The following is a 22,658-nucleotide window of genomic DNA, read 5'->3' as shown; positions in this document are numbered from 1 at the left end:
GACCATAAGCTGGTTCAGATTCCACAGGTCCAGGATGGGACTGAGTCCCACTTTGGCCTTCAGGATAAGGAAATAGCAGGAGTAGAACCCCTTGCCTCTGAACTCCCCGGGGACCATTTCCACTGCTCCCAGGTCTAGGAGCCGCCCGACCTCCTGGTCTAGCAGGGCTTCGTGTGAAGGATCTCCCATAAGGAACGGGGGTAGGGGATGGTTGGGCGAGGGCGAAGCAAACTGCAGTGTGTAGCCCTGGGAGACCGTGTTGAGGACCCAGCAGTCTGAGGTTAGTCGTGACCACTACGGGAGGAAAGCTCACAACCAATTGCAGAAGGGAAGCTTTATTGAGGGGGGATCCCTTTTGGGACCTGTCAGGGTTCCCCCCGGTGTCCCATCAAAACCGCCTTTTCCCTGCCTGCTTGCCCTTGGAGGACCCAGGCTGCGGGGCAGGCCTTGACTGCCACTGAGGGCGCCTCTTATAGTCTCTCGACTTTTTATAGGCAACCTCGTATTTAGGCTGGGCAGTCAGAGCAGGAGCCTGCTGCGGCTTAAACTAAGTTTTGGCAGGAGCTGGAACATAAAGACCCAGGGTCTGCAGGGTCGCGTGGGAGTCCTTCAAGCCATGCAGCTGTGTATCCATGTGTTCCGCAAACAGAGCCTTGCTGTCAAACAGGAGATCCTGCATGACCGACTGTGCCTCACTGGACAGCCCAGACAGCAGGAGCCATGACGCCCTTCTCATGGACACTGCCGAGGCCATGGATCGAGCTGCCGTGTCCGCCGCATCTGACGCCACTTGCAGGGATGACCTGGTAGCAGCTGCACCCTCCTCCACCAGCACCTTGAACTCTTTCTTATTGCACTCCTGGAGGGAGTCCTCGAATTTGGACAGCGAACCCCACAAGCTGAATTCATATCTGCCCAGGAGAGCCTGGTGGTTTGCCACCCGCAACAGGAAACTTGAAAATGAATAAACCTTTCTGCCAAAAAAGAATCCAGCCTCCTTGAGTCTTTATTTTTCAGAGTGGGGGCTGGTTGTCCCTGCTGCTCCCTGTGGTTGACTGAGTTGACCACCAGGGAGCTGGGCGTCGGGTGGGTGTAGAGGTACTCTGTACCCACCAAGGGGCACAAAGTACTTGCATTCCGCCTTCTTCGAGATGGGGGCCAGAGAAGCTGGCGTTTGCCACAGGGCATTTGAAATCCTTGCCACCCCCTCATGGAGGGGCAAAACCGCCCTGCCTAGTGCCAAAGATGACAGTACATTGAACAGGGAGTCTGAGGGCTCCTCCAGTTCCTCTGCCTGGAGGTAAAGGCTCGATGCCACCCATTTTAAAAGTTCTTGTTGGGCCCCAAAGTCCTCCTGTGGGATGGAGGCTGCTATCGCCTCATCCAGGGAGAGCGAGGAAGGAGTACGGTGCTCTGGGTATCCGCCGGCACCAGAGGGTCCACCACCTGGTCGGTCTCCAGGCACAGTGCCGAGGATGTATGTCCCACCGACCCTCTCCTTAGGGGCCTGGAGAGAGAGGCCGATGGCGCCTCTGAGGCTCTGGCTACCGAGTGGGCCCCCATTGGGGGCTGCGTCAGAGGCCACGGTGCCCGCTGGTACCACTGTGCCAGCTACTGGGCCCGGTGCCACTGCACCTGCTGTGGCACCGAAGGCCCCGGCTGTTCGGCCTGCTGGCCTGGCCCATGGAAGGGCGACTACGAGCGGAGGCCGGGCTGACAAACGACCTGCCGCTATCACGGGACTGGGAGGAACAGTGGGGCTGGGAGCAGCATTGCCCAGGGGACCGCAATCTTGATGCGGAGGACCGGTACCACCTGTAGCTACTGCTCCATGATCTGCTCCAATGGGCGGACCCGTGACAGCATGGTGCTGGCGATCTACGCCTCAGGCTGCAGAGACAGTGCCTTGGTGGAGACTTGGAGCGGGATTCCGAGCGGGAACGGTGACAATGTCCGTGCCACGACCAGCTGCGGTAACCCCAGTGAGACAAGGACATCTGGCAACATCTGCCTCGGTCCCGTCAGTAATCGCTCCATGGCATGGAGCGGTGCAGGGAGTCCCAGTCGGATGGTACCCAACCAGACAGTCTGGTGGGAGTCGAGGACGAACCACGTGGACTGCATCCCAAACGGTCGCTGGGCGGAGAACAGCATCGGGAACATTCCTGCGACCGAGACTGGTGCCATGCCGGGGACAACTGTGGAGAACCCTGCTGTGGCCTGCCTCTGGAGTGAGGGGGCCGACACCGGCAGCGCTCCTGATACCAGCATGGTCATGACGTCTCTGGCTGCTTGCAGGGCCTCTGGCGTGGATGGCATCCAGACATCAGGGAGGCCTGGTCCAACACGGCCGGGTTACTCTGCTCAACGTGAGTCGGAGGCCTTGAGACCAGAGGGGATCGAGGACTGCCCGACATGGGTCTAGTCTGTGCCCCTGGTTTACCTCAGTGCTGCTGCGAAGAAGGCACTTTCTTAGCCTTCTTATGCCCCATAGACGGGGAGCGGTGCCAACTAGTTGAAGGCACCGGGAGGTCGCCGCGCACCAATGCCGCGGTGCCTAGTGCCGACTAGGAGCAGCCCGCCAGAGCCGGGGTCAGCGCCGACTCCATGAGAATGGCCCGGAGCCTAATGTCTCTTTCTCTCTTAGTCCGAGGTTTAAATTACTTGCAAATTTTGCAACGATCACTGATATGGGTCTCACCCAAACAGTGTAGACAGTCTGCGTGTGGATCACTCCTTGGCATAGATCGCCTACAAGTGTCGCATGCCTTAAAAGCCGGGGCATGGGGCATGGGGCATGCCCCGGCCCGGGTACTCTAACTAAATGAACTAACTGTAACAGCTAACTAACTACAGGCATTAGCACTGAACGAACGAAAAGTTCTGGGGACGAGCTACAGCAAAGCTGGAGTAGCACAGTTCTGATGCACCTTCACTGGCAGCAAGAAGGAACTGAGGGTGGGAGGAGCACACAGCTCCCCTTATACCGTCCCATGGAGGCACCACTCCAGGGGTTGCTGGGGTGCTCCCCCTATGGATACTGCTAGGGGAAAAACTTCCAGAACTGGTGCACGTGGCGAGCATACACACCTATTGTGGAATACACATGAGCAATCACTCGAAGAAGAATGTACAACTTTCTAATTAGAGAGACAAGGTGGGTGAGGGAATATATTTTATTGGACCACCTTTGGTTGGTGAGACACACTTTTGAAAGCTTATCTCTCTCACCAACTGAAGTTGGTCCAGTAAAAGATATTACCTCACCCACCTTGTCTCTCTAATATCCTTCGAGCAGCAAGGCTACAACATTGCATATAACTTTCTACTATAATACAGGGCAAGCATGCTCAATTTCTTATTTTATTTACTGGTTGCCCCTGTGCAGGTTAGCATGAACTGCCCTTAACTTGCCATAGGAAACAGTGACTCACATATAAGAAATGGGATATTAACCGCCCTTGGAATTTAATCTTATACTAGTGATTGAAGCACCTTTAAAGGGAAACATGGCTTGGCTCTTTCACAGGAATTGATGTAGGGAAATAGATTTCAGAGTAGCAGCTGTGTTAGTCTGTATTCGCAAAAAGAAAAGGAGTACTAGTGGCACCTTAGAGAGTAACCAATTTATTTGAGCATAAGCTTTCGTGAGCTACAGCTCACTTATGAAATGAGCTGTAGCTCACGAAAGCTTATGCTCAAATAAATTGGTTACTCTCTAAGGTGCCACTAGTACTCCTTTTCTTGTAGGGAAATAGACAACTGTAATTCTTGTATCAGCCATGGGGTGGCAGACTTTTCCTCTGCCTGTCCAAATAGAGGTGTATTCATCATTTTAAAAGGGAGGCAGTGATCTCTAGCATGTATGCCTTTATCAGACTTATACCTGACAATTTTATGGATAAATCCCTGAGAATGAGCATTTAGCAAATGAGGATGTTTCAATTTCAAATGTCAAGCCTTTTAAGTGCTTTGGGATAGAGTAAGATATGTGGTTGAGATTAGGTAAAAGGGGGCAAGTATATAAAATAATCAATAGTATGGAGAAGGTAAATTGGAAGTTTCTGTTCTCTGTGTCTCTTATCACAAGCGAAAGGGGACAGTCTATGAAATTAAAAGATGGAAAATTCAAAAACAATAAAAAGGAAATACTTTCAAACAATGTGTGATTACCACAGGAAATCATTGAGTTAAAGAACTTAACAAGATTCAAAAAGGGAATGGATACTTACATGGACAGCAAGAATATCCAGAGTTGTCATAATTAACAACATAAATTTGGGAAAGAATATTAAACCTTGTGCTTCAGGGTGTAAGCCAGTCTATAATATTAGACACTAGGAAGAGACCCAATATAGAGGGCAGCTTATTCTTCTGCTACCTACTGCAGGGTTCTTAAAGCTTGCTCTGAAGCATCAGGTACTGATCACTGTCAGAGACAAGAATCTGGATTAGTGGGACATTGGGTCTGATCCAGTGTGGCAATTCCTAAATGTATACAAAAAAAAAAGGAACACTTGTGGCACCTTAGAGACTAACAAATTTATTTGAGCTCATGAAAGCTTATGCTCAAATAAATTTGTTAGTCTCTAAGGTGTCACAAGTACTCCCTTTCTTTTTGCGGATACAGACTACCACGGCTGCTACTCTGAAACCTAAATTTATACATAAATACATTTCATCTCAATCTACATTTACAGATTTATTTTCATTTATATGGTTTTTAGTTGATGTTAATACAAGTGTAAGATTTTGTTGGTGGTAAACAAATCTGTATGCCTGAACAGGCTGTAAGGCCAAGATCTAGCAAAGCACTTAAACACATGATTAAGTGCTTTACTGGATCAAAGGCCTAAGTGCATCAGTGAATACTCTTTCAATAAAACACTCTCAAAGAGAGAGGAAATGACCTTCATGGTGCAGAATACTTGATTTTGGAGGGTCTGATGGGGACCATGTGGAATTTACATATAGCCAATGTGGCTTTTAGTTGGCTAATTTTCCTTGTAAAAAACGATTGTTTCAGGAAACACCTGGATTGGTGTGGTGGTGACATCTGGGAGACACAGGGGCATACAACCTAATGGGTCCTGGTTCATTTCTGTGCTTTCTTTCAGAGGGGACTCTGATGACTTAAGTTAATGCCTCTTCCTATCACATGGGGAATTTAGTCAACTGGAGTTGGGTGAAATAAAATATTGACAGAATGCACAAATGGGAACAAAACCAGTTTCTGGCATTAGATCTGATCTCACTAAGTGAATTTATAGTCCCAAAACAGCTCAGGAAAGAAGACGGAAAAATCCTCTGCCCTATGACAGACATGAATGCTTAAATCATTAAGAAGAAGAAAAGTGATCAGGAATTCGATTGGCCACAATTGTTAGTTTTACTTTATTGAAAATGCAAGTAAATAAATGACAATGCTTGACGCACCAAAGGGCAGTACCCAAGAGAAGTTTTCTGGGGAGGAGCTGCATGAACTTCGACAGGGTTCAGCTGAATTTGAATGTTAGGATGCATCTTGCCCACATCTGGATCTTATTGAAATGGTACTCAAGTTAAAAAAAAAAAAAAAGGATTTTCCAGCTTCCAACAGGTTTGTGTTACAGGGGTGAGGGAAAGTTGAAGTTAGTGTAGTGCTTGCCACTTTTGATTGTAAATGTCAGAAATCTGTAGGTCTCTGGAGAAATTTGTTTCTCCCTGAACAGCCATCCTCAGATCTAATGATGCTACATTTAATAAAGAAGAAATGAGAATGAAGTTCTTGTTTGAGGAGTTGTTCAAGACCGACACAATTATAACACTGACAAGGACTGAAATAGGACAGATAATATAAATAGATGCACAGATAATTACAGAACTGGTATATGGAACTACTCAATGTCATATCTAGTTTAAATGACTGCTAGAAACATGGAGAATGTCAGATTTCTTGACATGGCACACATCCAACTGGGGACTAAAACATACGTGGGCAAAGAAAGATGTATGCATGTGATGTGGAGAAACAGAGATAGGAGCATAATTCTGGGCACTGAGTTTGTAGCAGCTTCCCAACAAAACTGAAGTATCCATTCTTGGGTGGTTTGAACTGTCTGGCTCCAGGACTTGGCTATATTTATCCTGGCTGATATATTCTGTCAAATGTGCCCTGCTGTTGATAAGGTGCCGCTGGTGACAAGAGTGGGGGAATCAAAGGGGAGGAGCAGGATGGGGGCTTCCAGTCAGTGTTTTTTAAGGGGTCTCAAAAGTCCTGCAGTCTCATTCCAGTTCAGCTCAGACCCTGGCTTCGAGGCACCACTGGGAGCTTCAAGAAAGAAAAAAAATCAAGATGCCAGAGCCTGCAAAGAAAACAGGTAAGGACAACGACTGAGAGAGAGAGAGAGAGAGAGAGAGAGAGAGAAAGAAACACTGAACATAGCCTGGCTGAGAGTGTGACTGCCAAGCAGAGCAGCTGTCCCTATATCAGAGAAACGAGATGCCTTAGAAACAAAGTAGAGAAAAAAATAAATAAAAAAGTGATGATATTTTGTAAAAAGTTAATAAAAAAAAAAGAGATGGATTCAGAGAGCTCACAGGCAGAAGAGGGATAAGTTCACTCAGAAACTCCCATCCAAGTAATTAGCTCCAGAAGCTTTGGCTGAGGGGAAAGGACAAAAATTAAACTGTTCCATTCAAATTCCTTTTACTTTTCACTTCCTCTCCTAGGCACCGTCAGGGCAGTGAAAGCAGCTCATAGTCCTTCTCCTGGGTATTTTTCAGACAATAAGCAACAGTCTTTGATAGAATTTTTGGGCATAAAATCTCCAGCATAAAGACAAGGCTCATAGCAGCTGGTTCACATTTTGCTCTCTCTCAGACAGGGAGGCACACTATAGCTCTAGGGAAACAGGGAACTCTGAGAGGTTTATACATAGAATCACAGGGTTAGCAGGGACCGCAAGGGTAATCTAGTTTAACCCCCTGCCAAGATGCAGGATTTGCTGTGTAAACCATCCAAGACTGATAGCTATCCAGCCTCCTTTTGAAAACCTCCAGTGAAGGAGCTTCTGCAACCTCCCTAGGCAGTTCCCTTTCCTCTCCTCCCTGCTCCAGTGAGCCAGAAGATAACTTCTCCTCTCTTGAAATAGGTCAGAGCAGTCTACCAACATCAGGGAGGCAGCTTAGTACCCCTCTCCTGCTCCCACACCCGCAGAAAGGAAGCATGCAGAAGGAAATAGATTTAGAACATTCCTAATTATTCCCTTGATTTAATTTAACATTTAGAACCAAGAAGCTAGTCACAGACCACCTGCCTATGTTGAAAGAGGAGAGCTATGAGAGGTGTGGGGAGAGGGTGCAAGTTACAGGGAACTTCTGTAAGAAGATACACCACCACTCCCACCAGTAAGGCAGAGGTGGGTGAGGAGTATTTAGAGGGCATCTGCCCATGTGAGTCAAAAAGAGGACCATGAGAACACTGTATGTTCACAACTAACTTCAAAGAAGGGCCTGAAAGTTAGTTATGGATGTTTGAAAATAGTGTATAGGAACATGCAAAAATAGAAAATTATACTAAGTCTGAGCATTTACACTTAAGGGCAGAATCTGCTCTCAGTGAGACTGGTGTAAATCTGGAGTGATTCAGATGAGAATCACTCACATACACTGTGCAGGTCTGTTTAGGTGTACATGTGACTTTTTAAAAGCACACATTTTTCAGGGATTGTCAATAGCAGCTGCTTAGTGTTTATTTTAAGCTATTGGAGGCTTGTGTACAGCTTGATGGATGTTCAGTTCCTTAGCAATATCCTGTTAGGGTGGACAGAGAGGAAATCTTCCCTACTTGTTCAAACCTAGATACATTAAGAAGCACTTTTGGTTGAAACATTTGGTATTTTATGTCCTCTGAGCAAGCCACATTTGCTGCCTCTGGCAATTACACTAAAGAATTCCAGAGACCCATGCCTCATAAATAAGGGCATGTGTCCAGACCAAGGGAAGTGCCTGGCAGACAGAATATTCAGAGGGCTTATACTCAAACCAGCTCAGTAAGAGCCTCTTCATCATGAACCAAAACATCCTTAAACACTTAAACTATATCCTTCATGTAGGTTTTCTGGTATTTTTCCCCTTATTTCTAATTATTCAATAAAATACATTATTGCCAGTGATTCTATGAGGCATCATTCAATTTCTTCACAAAACAAAGGACTGAAGCGGGGTTATTCTCTCTAAAAGCATTTACGACTTCAGTGTGATTTCCAGTTTGAGCAACCTCTTAAACGTTGATTATTGTCAGGATCTATCGAATTCAGACCTAAAAGCTTTAAACAAATATAGAACTGACTTCTTGAAACTGAGACAGACACTTTATTAGAATAAACTTACATTTAATGGAATAAAGGGCTTTTTTTCCTAAGTTCAATAAACTGTCAAAGTGCTCTTTCAGGGCTAGTTATTTAATATTGATTTGAGATATTATTATTGCTAGAATCATAGTAATAACTGATTTATAATCTCCCTGTTATAATGCATATGCACACATGCAACAAGCCTTTGATAGCTGCAACTGTTTGAAACATTTGCCAAACTTTTTATAAAAGCAAATCAATAATAAAAAATGTTTCCCCCTTTTCTCTCTTACATGGGAGAAGTAAAAACAGGGTGGGGTGGGGTGGTGAAGCGAGAGTAGTAAGCAAAAGTTACACTGGACTTTTATCCAGGATTTTACACATAGTAACTATTTTATCATCTCATGACTTGTCGTGTCTAGAAGCCTATTTGGAACCCACTAGAATGCTAAGATTCCAGCTTTTCCATTGATATACATACAGCATTAATTTCTAGCCCAGCAAAGTTATAACATCTCAGATTATGATATTACAAGAGCCTTATAAGTAAGAGTTACTACCGTTTGTAGACCTTTAATAAAATTAGTAGTACTAATCTTTGTCATTCAGATACATGTAATTAGATGAAGGTTTCTAACCATCAGAGGAGTGAAGTTCTGGAACAGCCTTCCATGGGGAGCAGGGGCAAAAGACATATCTGGCTTCAAGACTAAGCTTGATAAGTTTATGGAGGGGATGGTATGATGGGATAGCCTAATTTTGGCAATTAATTGATCTTTGACTATTAACGGTAAATATGCCCAATGGCCTGTGATGGGATGTTAGATGGGGTGGGATCTGAGTTACTACAGAGAATTCTTTCCTGGGTGTCTGGCTGCTAAATCTTGCCCACATGCTCAGGGTTTAGCTGATTGCCATATTTGGGGTCGGGAAGGAATTTTCCTCCAGGGCAGAGGGGTTTTTCGCCTTCTTCTGCAGCGTGGGGCATGGGTCACTTGCTGGAGGATTATCTGCACCTTGAATTCTTTAAACCACGATTTGAGGACTTCAATAGCTCAAACATAATAGGTTGAGGATTTGGTACAAGAGTGGGAGGGTGAGATTCTGTGGCCTGCGTTGTGCAGGAGGTCAGACGAGATGATCATAATGGTCCCTTCTGACCTTAAAGTCTATGATTCTATGTATATTCACGGGGCCACCTCCTCAACTGGAAATGCTCCACTGAAATCAATGGAGCTATGTCAATTTACAACAGCTGAGTATCTAATCCCATGGTAATTAAGGCATCCTGACTTTTTAGAGTGTAGGGTTGAAAATATAGTATTAAGCAATTTACTAATGCTAAGCATTTTCAAAGATTATTTTATCTATGCTATATTTTAAGAGTATCTTGTGATTTAGCCTGAAAATTATATACTTATATGCAGTATAAATTAGAACTAGGCTCTATACCATGTTCATCACCTTGGTATTAAATACCTACACAGATAGACCCTTCTACGACACTATCACATTATAGCTGTTGTGCCTACTAAAGAGTGCAAAACAGGTTCTATTTTAACCCATTTGTATGTACACTCAGAACTTTGACTTTCATCTTTTGTAGTCAAGCTGCACTTTCCAAAAAATTCTATCTTTGAGCAGAGACCAAATATGAAAAGTTTAAACTCAAAACAGCCAAAGGGGATGTTATGAGACAGTCAGAAAAAAGTGAACACCCCACCACCACCACAAGCATTCTCTCCACATCTCAAATGTTTTTGAGAATAACAGTTAAACTTTGATAAATCAAACTTGTCATGTAAAAAGACCTTTAAAGAAATATGCACTTTGTTAAATTTGGAAGAGAGTCTAGGAATGCTGAGCAATTCTGAAACCTGGCCATTTATATTTAGGTAACTTATATATTTATATATATATATATATATTTAGGTAAGTTAGAGACTTAGATTAGAAAATGTTGGCCAAGGTTTATAATAGAACTTGATTGCAACCTTAAGCATGGAGAAGCTATAGCAGAGGTGGGCAAACTGCCCAGCCCCTGAGCTCCTGGGCGGGAGGCTTGCCCCCGGCCCCTCCCCTGCTGTTGCCCCTCCCCCGCAACCTCAGCGCACCACGCTGCCGGCACCATGCTCTGGGCAGCTGAGCAGCGCAGTTGCAGAGCCTCGGCCTGACCCAGTGCTCTGGGTGGCGCGGCTCTAGCGCTGCCAGCCACCGGTGCTCCAGGCAGCGCGGTAAGGGGGCAGGGGGAGGTCAGAGGGCGGGGAACAGCGGGGTTGAATGGGGCAGGGGTCCCGGGGGGGGCAGTCAGGAATGGGGGGGGTCAGGGGACAGGGGGTGGTAGATGGGGCAGGAGTCCCAGGGGAGCCATCAGGGGGCGGTGTCAGATAGGAGGCGGGGGCCGGGCCATGCCTGGCTGTTAGGGGAGACACAGCCTCCCCTAACTGGCCCTCCATACAATTTTGGAAACCCAATGTGGCCCTCAGGCCAAAAAGTTTGCCCGCCCCTGAGCTATAGCCACTACGTAAGACATAGCTTGTAAACCATTATGTAGATTATAAACCGTTTGGGGCTGTGCTTGCATAGTGCCTAGCACAATGGGGTCCTAGTTCATGGGCTCCAGTATGCTATGTAATACAAATAAATAATTTCCATCACCTTTTCTTTTGTAGATCTGAAGGTTAATCATTGTCCCCAATTTACAGATGGGATATTGGAGGCACAGACAGGTTGAATGTCCAAGGTCACACAGGAAATGTGATTACTCCCAGTCCTTTGTAAATTCCAGTAACATGAGAAATCTCAGTGGCTGAAATAGAGGAAAATAAGTTTGAGAGGCTTTATAGCTTCGATCAAGTAATGGTTAAGCCTGTATGTGCAAGAAGCCACTTATCTCTGATTAAGGAATTTATAGCTCCTTCATACAGTTCAAGAGCAAGGAATTTACAAGCTCCTTGCTAAAGTTTGTGGAGCTTCTAACCTGCACAGACCTAACTGCTCCAGTTCTTATCTTAAAGGAAAGAAGGGGGGAGGGAAAAGGAAATGCAAAGAACTGTAACATTAAAGTTGCAACATCAAAACCTCAACTATTCAGGAATTTTGAAAATTAATGTTTTTTCTGAAATGTTAACTTGGCTTTGTTGCACATGTAATCATTTTACCATAAGATACACAGGATGTGCAATAAGGCCAATTTAGCACTGCAGGAGAAACCCTAATTTTTGGTATTTCCTAATTTTGTGTCTTTGATTTTACAGATTTCATGTTCTCTGCATTTTCTGCTCATGCCCATCACAAAGCTCTAGTGGAGCTTCCAGTCTGCTTACTGCAGGCTGTCTATGTGATCATATAAGTGCCATTCTTTGAGTATACAGTCACTTTTTTATTCCAGTGAGGTATATGTGTAGTAGTTTTAAAACATTACTAACCATATCATAACCCATAAAAGCACTTACTTTTCTTTGAAAGAGTAGACTCACTACCAAAGCACCTCCTTGTGGCCAGGCCTGGCAGCTCTCTCCCCATTTAGCACTTTAGCCCTCAGCTGGTCCACCTTTACCCATGACTCAGCCCTCCGGCTTAGTCATGATTTTAAGTCCACACCTTCCAGGGTAATAAAGTCCCACAAACAGTTCAATGACGTTAAAACAAGGCCTTCAGCACCAACTCCAGGCACTGTTCATAGAACCACAGAATATCAGGGTTGGAAGGGACCTTAGGAGGTCATCTAGTCCAACCCTCTGCTCAAAGCAGGACCAATCCCCAACTAAATCATCCCAGCCAGGGCTTTGTCAAGCCCGACCTTAAAAACTTCTAAGGAAGGAGATTCCACCACCTCCTTAGGTAACACATTCCAGTGTTTCACCACCCTCCTAGTGAAAAAGCTTTTCCTAATATCCAACCTAAACCTCCCCCACTGCAACTTGAAACCATTACTCCTCGTTCTGTCATATGCTACCACTGAGAACAGTCTAGATTCATCCTCTTTGGAACCCCTTTCAGGTAGTTGAAAGCAGCTATCAAATCCCCCCCTTCATTCTTCTCTTCCACAGACTAAACAATCCCAGTTCCCTCAGCCTCTCCTCATAAGTCATGTGTTCCAGTCCCCTAATCATTTTTGTTGCCCTCCGCTGGATGTTTTCCAATTTTTCCACATCCTTCTTGTAGTGTGGGGCTCAAAACTGGACACAGTACTCCAGATGAGGCCTCACCAATGTCGAATAGAGGGGAACGATCACGTCCCTCGATCTGCTGGCAATGCCCCTACTTATACAGCCCAAAATGCATTGGCCTTCTTGGCAACAAGAGCACACTGCTGACTCATATCCAGCTTCTCGTCCACTGTAACCCCTAGGTCCTTTTCTGCAGAACTGCTGCCGAGCCATTCGGTCCCTAGTCTGTAGCGGTGCATGGGATTCTTCCATCCTAAGTGCAGGACTCTGCACTTGTCCTTGTTGAACCTCATCAGATTTCTTTTGGCCCAATTCTCTAATTTGTCTAGGACCCTCTGTATCCTATCCCTACCCTCCGGCGTATCTACTTCTCCTCCCAGTTTAGTGTCATCTGAAAACTTGCTGAGGGTGCAATCCACACCATCCTCCAGATCATTAATGAAGATATTGAACAAAACCGGCCCGAGGACCGACCCTTGGGGCACTCCACTTGATACCGGCTGCCAACTAGACATGGAGCCATTGATCACTACCCGTTGAGCCCGACAATCTAGCCAACTTTCTATCCACCTTATAGTCCATTCATCCAGCCCATACTTCTTTAACTTACTGGCAAGAATACTGTGGGAGACCGTGTCAAAAGCTTTGCTAAAGTCAAGGAACAATACGTCCACTGCTTTGCCCTCATCCACAGAGCCAGTTATCTTGTCATAGAAAGCAATTAGATTAGTCAGGCATGACTTGCCCTTGGTGAATCCATGCTGACTGTTCCTGATCACTTTCCTCTCCTCTAAGTGCTTCAGAATTGATTCCTTGAGGACCTGCTCCATGATTTTTCCAGGGACTGAGGTGAGGCTGACTGGCTTGTAGTTCCCAGGATCCTCCTTCTTCCCTATTTTAAAGATGGGCACTACATTAGCCTTTTTCCAGTCATCCAGGACCTCCCCTGATCGCGATGAGTTTTCAAAGATCATGGCCAAGGGTTCTGCAATCACATTCGCCAACTCCTTTAGCACTCTCGGATGCAGCGCATCCGGCCCCATGGACTTGTGCTCGTCCAGCTTTTCTAAATAGTCCCGAACCACTTCTTTCTTCACAGAGGGCTGATCACCTCCTCCCCATGCTGTGCTGCCCAGTGCAGAAGTCTGGGAGCTGACCTTGTTCATGAAGACAGAGGCAAAAAAAGCACTGAGTACATTAGCTTCTTCCACATCCTCTGTCACTAGGTTGCCTCCCTCATTCAGTAAGGGGCCCACACTTTGCCTGACTTTCTTCTTGTTGCTAACATACCTGAAGAAACCCTTCTTGTTACTCTTAACATCTCTTGCTAGCTGCAACTCCTGGTGTGATTTGGCCTTCCTGATTTCACTCCTGCATGCCCGAGCAATATTTTTATACTCTTCCCTGGTCGTTTGTCCAATCTTCCACTTCTTGTAAGCTTCATTTTTGTGTTCAAGATCAGCAAGGATTTCACTCTTAAGCCGAGCTGGTCGCCTGCCATATTTACTATTCTTTCTACACATCGGGATGGTTTGTCCCTGTTACCTCAATAAGGATTCTTTAAAATACAGCCAGCTCTCCTGGACTCCTTTCCCCCTCATGTTATTCTCCTAGGGGATCCTGCCCATCAGTTCCCTGAGGTTGTCAAAGTCTAAGTCTAGGGTCAGTATTCCGCTGCTCTCCTTTTTTCCCTGTGTCAGGATTCTGAACTCGACCATCTCATGGTCACTGCCTCCCAGGTTCCCATCCACTTTTGCTTCCCCTACTAATTCTTCCCGGTTTGTGAGCAGCAGGTCAAGAAGAGCTCTGCCCCTAGTTGGTTCCTCCAGCACTTGCACCAGGAAATTGTCCCCTAAACTTTCCAAAAACATCCTGGATTGTCTGTGCACCGCTGTATTGCTCTCCCAGCAGATATCAGGGTGATTGAAGTCTGCCATGAGAACCAGGGATTGCGATCTAGTAACTTCCGTTAGTTGCCGGAAGAAAGCCTCGTCCATCTCATCCCCGTGATCCGATGGTCTATAGCAGACTCCCACCACGACATCACCCTTGCTGTTCATGCTTCTTGTCCTCACTCCCTTTTCCGACAGCTCTCTGTCATCTCTGGCCCCTTCTCTGGGTTCATGCCATGTTGACAGCAGCTAAAACAGGAACCCAGGCTCTCCCATTACACTCAGTTCCAGCCCAGGAACCCTAAAACCAGCAGCCAAGGACAACTCCATCCAACTCCTTGCTACAGCCGCCCAGGACTTCTTACTATTCATAGCCTTTCCAGGTTAATCCTTCTTGGCTCTCAGGGCCCTCCCTAGAATTCTCTGACAAACTCAAACCAAAAGTACAAAATCAAACAAGTTTTTATCTTTCTCAGGCTTGGCCTTCCATGCCTATTAAGTTCCCCTTGCTGTCCCCACCCCTAACCACTTCCCAGGACTCTCTCCTTGAAAGTCCAGATTATGCCCTTTTATAAGGGTTTACCATTGGAGCCTGCACCACCCCCCAGGGGCTGATTCATCTTTCTCCTGGCCTCTTACCAGAATTGTCTGTTCAGGAGAAGATACCAGGGCTTACTCTCTACCTGGGCTTCCTCCTTGACCCTCGTGGTTTCACTACTTACTCATCCCAGAGAGCGACTACTGAATTTCATCCTCCAGACCTCTTCTGTGCTAAACTTCCTGCCTTTTGTACTATCCAGCTCCTTCTCTAGCTTGGTTTCATCTCTAATTATTCCTAGCTCACCCTCAGAGAGCAGCCTATTATATTAATTGGCCTCTCAGGACCTTTCATAGCCTGTGTGTGGTACACACTCCACCACACTCCCTTTCCTTCATAGGCTGACCTATCTAACAGGGATCAATGATGACATGAAATCAACAGCATAGTGGGGGAGAGGCCTCACTGAGTGAGAACTTACAACTCCAGGGGTGAAGAAAGAATCTAAAAATAAACAAAAAATCCCACAACAAGTTTAAAATCTCCTGTGTGGGCTATGCCTCTTCTGTACTACGCTTTGAAACATTCTGTACCTGACTTAAAAATTCAGTAGTTGTAGGGTATAGTTTTTCCCCTTAATACTTGTGCCAAATTATTCACAGAATATAGGTGACAACTTAAATTACACACAAATTTAATAATCTTTTTCATATATAATGTCTTTTTATGACTAGAGAGAGATACTTTCCTGGCAAGAATGGAGAACACCCATCAACATTTGAAGCAAACAGGAATTGGTCTTCTTGCAGAACAAACACAAGGTATGTCTACACTGCAATAAAACACCCATGGCTGGCCTTGGTCAGCTGACTCAGGCTCGTGGGGCTAAAATATTGTAGTGTAGATGTACGGACTCCGGCTGGAGCCTGGCTCAGGACCCTCCCCCTGCATGGAGTCCCAGAGCCCAGGCTCTAGCCTGAGACAGCAAATATACTGCAATTTTATAACCCTACAGCCCAAATCCCCTGCAAGGCCGAGTCAGCTGACATGGGCCAGCCATGGGTCTTTTATTGCAATGTAGACATACTCACTGACTCCTAAACTCATGACTTGGCAGAGGCAAAAAATGAAGGAAATGATTTATTAGTGCTTAAATAATATACTGTGACAAAGCTCTGTCCTTGCCTCCATGGGTCCCGCATTTCGTTGCGGACTTCGTTAGCCTCAGAGGCTCACTGTGACCCTCCACATAACCCTTCTCTCTCTAAGACAAGGGTCACAGTCTACTGAGCCATTTGCATCATAAGCCAGCGAGGGAGGTGAGGAGAAGTTATCCTTCCTTGCACAGTCTCTGTTGTCTCCCAGTCTCAGTGATTAATCGGGGGCAAAGGTCGGGGGGGGGAGCCCGGGCCCACCCTCTACTCCGGGCTCCAGCCCAGGGACCCTAATAGTATCAGCTATGGTAGCTGACCTTTTAGAAACATGATATGTACAATTCCCTGGGCTACTTCCCCCACAGCAGCCCTCACTTCCTCAAGCTCCACTTCACCCTTACCTCAGGGCCTCCTTCCTTGTGCCCGATATGGTGTGTACTACTCAGTCTCTCCAACAGCACAACTTCCTCCCACAGCTCCTGACATGCGCGCCCACCTGACTAACTGGGAGGCTTTTAACTAGTTTCAGCCAGCCCCTGATTGGCTTCAAGTGTCCCAATCAACCTAGCCTTCTCCCTGCCTTCTGAAAAGTTCTTAATTGGCCCCAGGTGTCTTAATTGACCTGGAGCAGCTGCCATTTCACTTATCCTGGTACCAGGGATTTGTTTAGCCTGGAGCTAATATATCTATCTCCCACTACTTTTCTGGCCTTGCCCCATCACAATACTTATAGAGAAATTTGTCCTGCTACCTCATTACATGCTTCATATTTTCCTCAGCATCCTAACTGAAAGTTATCCTGCCATTCCCTAAAGTACTCTCGAAACCAAAGTCTTCAGCCTGGCTCTGGAAGTCTGACCAGGGGCAGCTGCTCATCAGGAACTAATAGAGCTAAGACCCATCAATAATGGTATAGCATTGTGATGCCATACAGTCCCATCTTCAGCTACTGGAGGACTCCTGATGGGGATGGAGCCCCTGGAGTATACAGTAGAGCTGGTTGTCACTACAGGACCCTTGCTCCTGCAGCAAACAGACTGGAAGCAGGAAAGGGAGGAGTAACAGCACATCTTTTGTAGGGATATTTCAGATCACAGGATCCTTGCTTCCTCTCTCTTTTGGAGTGGGATTTTGAACAAAATTGTACACACCTCCATGTGTGACATTTCATGCTATTTTTAACTGGCTAATTTGCATAATTAGAATTAATTTGGATATAGCCATAAACATCAGTTTTGGCAACTGTGTGGATTTAGTGCTGATGAAGGATACTGGAGTGGCATTACATTTCCCTCACAGGGTAATCCCTGAGCAGTGGGAAAAGGCAATAGGTAGAAAGGACCTTCTTCTTGGCTCTTCTCAAAAGAGATGGGATGGGAAGGCTTGTAGGGAGCCAGAGATGACCAGGAAGTATGAAGGGGTGGCAGTTGCTGAGAAGGTTGGTACATAATGGTGGTATTTAGTTTCTTTCCTTTTATCAGCCCCCTGCCTCTACCTTGTCCCCCACAACAGCTTGTCATCTCTGTCCTCTTCAGCAGCACCTGTCATACATCATCTTCAGTAGCTCCTGTTCCCCCCTTTCCCTCCTCCTGTAGTGCCTCCCTGCTCCTGCCTGTAAGGGTAATGAGGCTGCCTCCTTGCCTCTCTGCTGTTCCATGTGGCTGAGAGCTCACAGGCAGTAAAGAGGGGCTAGAAAGGATGTCAGGCCACCTAGCTGCTTCTTCAGCAGGTGCCACAGCAGCTCCTGGTGGCAGCCAGTCTGAAGTGTAGCCCAAGCCCTCCTGAGTGGTGGGGGGTGGCTCAGGGCTGGGGGTGGCGCTTACCTTGGGGGAACTCCCCTCCCTCAGCTCCTAGCTCCATGTGCTGTTTCTGCCCCTGCAGGCACCGCCCCCAGAGCTCCCATTGGCCATGGTTCCCAGCCAATGGGAGCTGCAGAACCAGGGTTTGGGGCGGAGTGGAGGCAGTATGTGGAGCTAGAAGCTGGAGGTTGCTGCTTCCCAGGAGCCGGATAGGGAACCTGAATCTTCTTTACATAGGAGCATCCAGCCCTATGTAGTAGTTTTGCAAACCCAGTTTCTCAGGTGAGCTTTTGGGTAAATCCAACTCCCATTTACTTCAGTGGGAATATTTCCATCGACTTTAAATGGGAGTGGATCAGGTCTTTAGGAGGAAGGTTCAGAGACTGAGAGTTGCTCATAAACCCTTACATGTATATTTAGAGCTAATACAGGGAACAGGAGACTGATGTGATGGAGAAGAAGTTATCAGTGTGAATATAGTTCTGGCTACCAATTCATTTTTACTGAGTTGTCTAGTGTAAATGTAAGAAACATAATCCTCTTCCAGGATCTGCAATAGATCAGAGAGCTCCTATCAGGAACGTATGTCCTGAATTATTGCTACTTTTAGGCTGAAACCTTCACAAGCCACAGTATTAAGTAATTAATATATTTATGAATTCTCCTGTGGCTAACGGGATGGTGATAATGATGGAACTTTTACAAAAATATGGTTTCAGAGTAACAGCCATGTTAGTCTGTATTCGCAAAAAGAAAAGGAATATTTATGGCACCTTATAGACTAACCAATTTATTTGAGCATAAGCTTTCGTGAGCTACAGCTCACTTCATCGGATGCATGCCGTGGAAAGTGTAGAAGATCTTTTTATACACACAAAGCATAAAAAAATACCTCTCCCCACCCCCCATTTTTTCATGCTTTGTGTGTATAAAAAGATCTTCTACACTTTCCACGGCATGCAACGGATGAAGTGAGCGGTAGCTCACGAAAGCTTATGCTCAAATAAATTGGTTAGTCTCTAAGGTGCCACAAGTACTCCTTTTCTTTTTACAAAAATATGTCTGTCTCTTTATCTCCAGCGTTGCAGGGTCAGGAGCCAGCTGGTAGCAGCTTCCAGAGCTGGCTTGGCTCCCTATAGTGCTGCAGTCTAGCTGTCTTCAGAATAACTCTGTGCAATGACCCATGATACCCTACATCAGAGTGCCAACCTTTCATGTCTACTCCATAGAATAATGGATCAGAGGATATGCACCTGTGTATCTGAGTAGCAGGGACCATTTTCTGTGTCAGGACATAAACAGCATCTCATACTTTCATACCTGCCTTTACGAGCAACTGGAATAAAAGGTTGCAAGGGTATCTCCAGCTTCCACTGTGAGTAGAAGAATTTACAGTAGCCTACTATAAGTCCTTACTATAGTTTCCACTATCTGTCAAATCTATAAAATGTAAAAACAAAGGTGGTTTGTCTTATTTGGATCATTTTTAATATATCAAAAGAAGTGAAAAAATCTTTGCAAGTCAACTTTAATTCATGAAGGTTTGTAAATCAGCTTGAAACCCACTGACAAAGGTGCTATAGAAGTGCAAAGTATTAGAACTAAACAAAGGGCATGGGTCAAATTATTTGCTGGTGTAACTCCACTGAACTCAAAAGAGGTATGCCAGCAGAAAACGTGGCAGACCTATCTAGATGGTGCACAATGGACAGATAGTATTACTAGCAACAGATCATCTATAAGAAGTAGAGTGCATGGTGAAGCATGAATATGACCTAAACATTTTAGAGTATTTCACACTTCAGTTCATTCATATTTAAAAAGTGGACTCAAAAGTTTAAAGCTAGTTCCCAGATTTACTGAGGTGTATTTGGAAGCTAAGGTAGCTGCCCGCATTAAAAAAAACAAAACAAAAAAAGAGAGACATGAAATTTGCAGAAGTGGAAATAACTAAATAGGCAATGGAATTTAGAATTGATTATGAACACATGATCAATGAATGGGGAAAGTCAACAAAAAGGTGCTACAATGATTTATTAAAAATATTCAGAGTATGAAGACTCTTGATAGCGGTGTTCTTAAATATCTGCACATTTTGTGGAGATTAACAAATGACAAGAGATTTGACTAGTCCCCTAATCTGAACATAAAGTAATAACTCTGAATCACAATAAAACTTCACATTCCCAAATAAGGAGACAGGATGCCAATGAGCTGAAGTCACCTCAGTGAGGCAAGTCAGGAGATGGTACATGCTCCAGACATGCCCACCATGTATGCTATTTTGAGTATGCATATCAACCAGAATGAATAATATGCCCTTACACTTGTTCATCTTAGTCACTTTATTGTTACTTGAATTCTCAGCACTGAGGAAAACACCAATTTAAATAAGGGGACATGTAAAGGAAACTTTTGATACAGCATGTAATTAATTAGCAGAAATAGTGTCAGAGTATTATGTAGGCAAATATTTTAGTAACTTTCAATAACAGATTAGACATTTGAATGCAGATAGGTGGGATAAAATGATAAGGCCTAACTTTAGGGTGGTTTTATCCTGCTGGAGAAGGCTTGAGCATTGGCCACTATCAAAGACAAGATAGCAAGACTAAATGAACGACTGGCTTATTCTGGTACAACAAGGGGTGGTATACTGAACTACATATACCTCTTGTCTTCTGGTATGGCAGTAGGAATAGATACTGAACTAAATGGTGTTGGTTTATTACAGTACAGAAATTCTTACATTCCTAAACTTCTTTTTTTTTAAAATGACTGATGTTTATTCTCTGGAGATTATTCTTTGGTTACCTGTAGAAACAGTAAATCAAATTTTAGGAGAGAAATTTAAGGCTGAAAAAAGTTGCTACTTAAATATTTGTTCTTCAAAATGTTAGCATGAAAACAAATTCTTAAATTAATTCAAGGTTTAAATCCATCTAGATGGAACTATTTATTTTATTTATTTCAATTTAAAACAAACAAAAACACACTAACCAGAGTTCTAGGCTTGTGTAATTTTGAAAAAATAAAACTATACCTCATCAGGGGTGTGCCCTCTATAGGTTTGTCTATACAGCAAGTGGCAGCAAGTCTCAAAGCCCGGGTCAACAGACTTGAGCTCACACTACAGCACAAAAATAGCTGTGTAGACATTGCAGCTCAGGCTGGTGCTCAGACTCAGAAGTCTTTCCCTAGGCTTCAGAGCCTACCGTGAGCTGCAAAATATTCACAGCTATTTTAGCACTGCAGCATGAGTCCTGTGAGCCCAAGACTGTCAATCCGAACTCTGAGACTCGTTGCTGCTCACTGTGTAGATGTGCCCAAACGAGATCAAAGAGAGGTCTCATTCAGCTCTCCTCACCGCACAGTCTTAAGGCATTATTTCACACCAAGGCAGTCAGTTAGAATAATCACTTATACTGACACAGTGAAAAATTCTCAGAAGTGGCTAAGAGCTTAGGCACTTGTGAAAATTTTGCCCATAGTGCTTTTCACCCCCAAAAGGATGTTGGAGTGCACTAACCACTATATACACACACAGGAATCACTTCACTCAATGAAATTAAGCTACCCTGCAATGCAGTATCTCAGGGGCAGGCAACCAATGGCATGTATGCCAAAGGCGGCACGCGAGCTGATTTTCAGTGGCACTCACACTGCCTGGGTCCTGGCCACCGGTCCGGGGGAGGGGAGGTTTGGGAGGGGGCTCTGCATTTTAATTTAATTTTAAATGAAGCTTCTTAAACATTTTAAAAACCTTATTTACTTTACATACAACAATAGTTTAGTTATATATTAAAGACTTATAGAAAGAGACCTTCTAAAAACATTAAAATGTATTACTGGCACGCAAAACCTTAAATTAGAGTGAATAAATGAAGACTCAGCACACCACTTCTGAAAGGTTGCAGACCCCTGCAGTACCTTTTTACCACAAATTAAGGCAACAGTTAGGACAGGATGTGAACGTGAATCCTGTATCTAAAAGAAACTGCATGGGAAACTCCAGGAGACAGCTTTATGTGTATGTACTGAACCATCATGACACATACCATCACACCCAAGGGGAAGAATTAGAAAATCACAACTGTACAAATATTGGTCTGAATAGAGGTACAGGAAGACAGGTAGTGCTTCTGACTTAAGCAGGGTCCTTAGTTTGGGAACAGTTTTCAATCCATTATGTATTATTTCATGACAATATGGATATTTGACACCTAAATTACAGATAGAGTCAATTAACTGAGATCTAAAGCTAAGTCTATGCAGAGTCCTGTTAAATTGGTCTGACCATTCCACAGTTGTGGAAATGGTTATATTCATATCTTGCACAGGCAGATGGGAGGTAGACTGTGCGGGAGGGAAGGCAGACAAAAGCTGTTGTACACACAAAGTCTGACTACAAGAAAATGTAAACAGGTGAACCCTCTCTCCTTTTAGCTTCTGCTTTCACCAAGAAGCCAAAGACAACAGAGGTAGTGGAAGGAGACACAGCTGTGTTTGAAGCAGAGACTGAAAAGACTGGCATCAAGGTGAAGTGGCAGCGAGCTGGAGCAGAAATGTTTGAAAGCGAGAAGTATATCATCAAGGCTGAGGGGAACAAACATTCACTGACTATCAATAACACTGGAAGAGAGGATGATGCGCCATATGCTGTAATTGCGGGGAGTTCCAAGGTCAAATTTGACCTCAAAGTCAAAGAGCCAGGTATGGTATCTCCTAAACCACTATATTCAGAATTGCCAACTCAAGCATTCAGAA

General features: G+C 44.9%; 1 protein-coding gene across 1 annotated transcript in view; it reads left to right on the top strand.

Annotated features, from left to right (window-relative positions):
- Positions 1-1,864: 1,864 nt before the first annotated feature.
- Positions 1,865-22,658, top strand: part of MYBPC3 (myosin binding protein C3) — a 136,288-nt gene continuing 115,494 nt past the window's right edge. Inside the window, exons 1-3 of the mRNA XM_077819970.1 lie at positions 1,865-2,369; positions 15,673-15,759; positions 22,338-22,604. Coding sequence (XP_077676096.1) covers positions 1,865-2,369; positions 15,673-15,759; positions 22,338-22,604 — 859 coding nt within the window. The remainder of the gene's footprint in view (positions 2,370-15,672; positions 15,760-22,337; positions 22,605-22,658) is intronic.

Source organism: Eretmochelys imbricata, chromosome 6 (genome assembly GCF_965152235.1).
Source record: "Eretmochelys imbricata isolate rEreImb1 chromosome 6, rEreImb1.hap1, whole genome shotgun sequence".
In the NCBI taxonomy this organism is placed as follows: domain Eukaryota; kingdom Metazoa; phylum Chordata; order Testudines; family Cheloniidae; genus Eretmochelys; species Eretmochelys imbricata.
The sequence above is the reverse complement of the archived record's forward strand: the minus strand, read 5'-3'. Positions and strand labels throughout refer to the sequence as shown.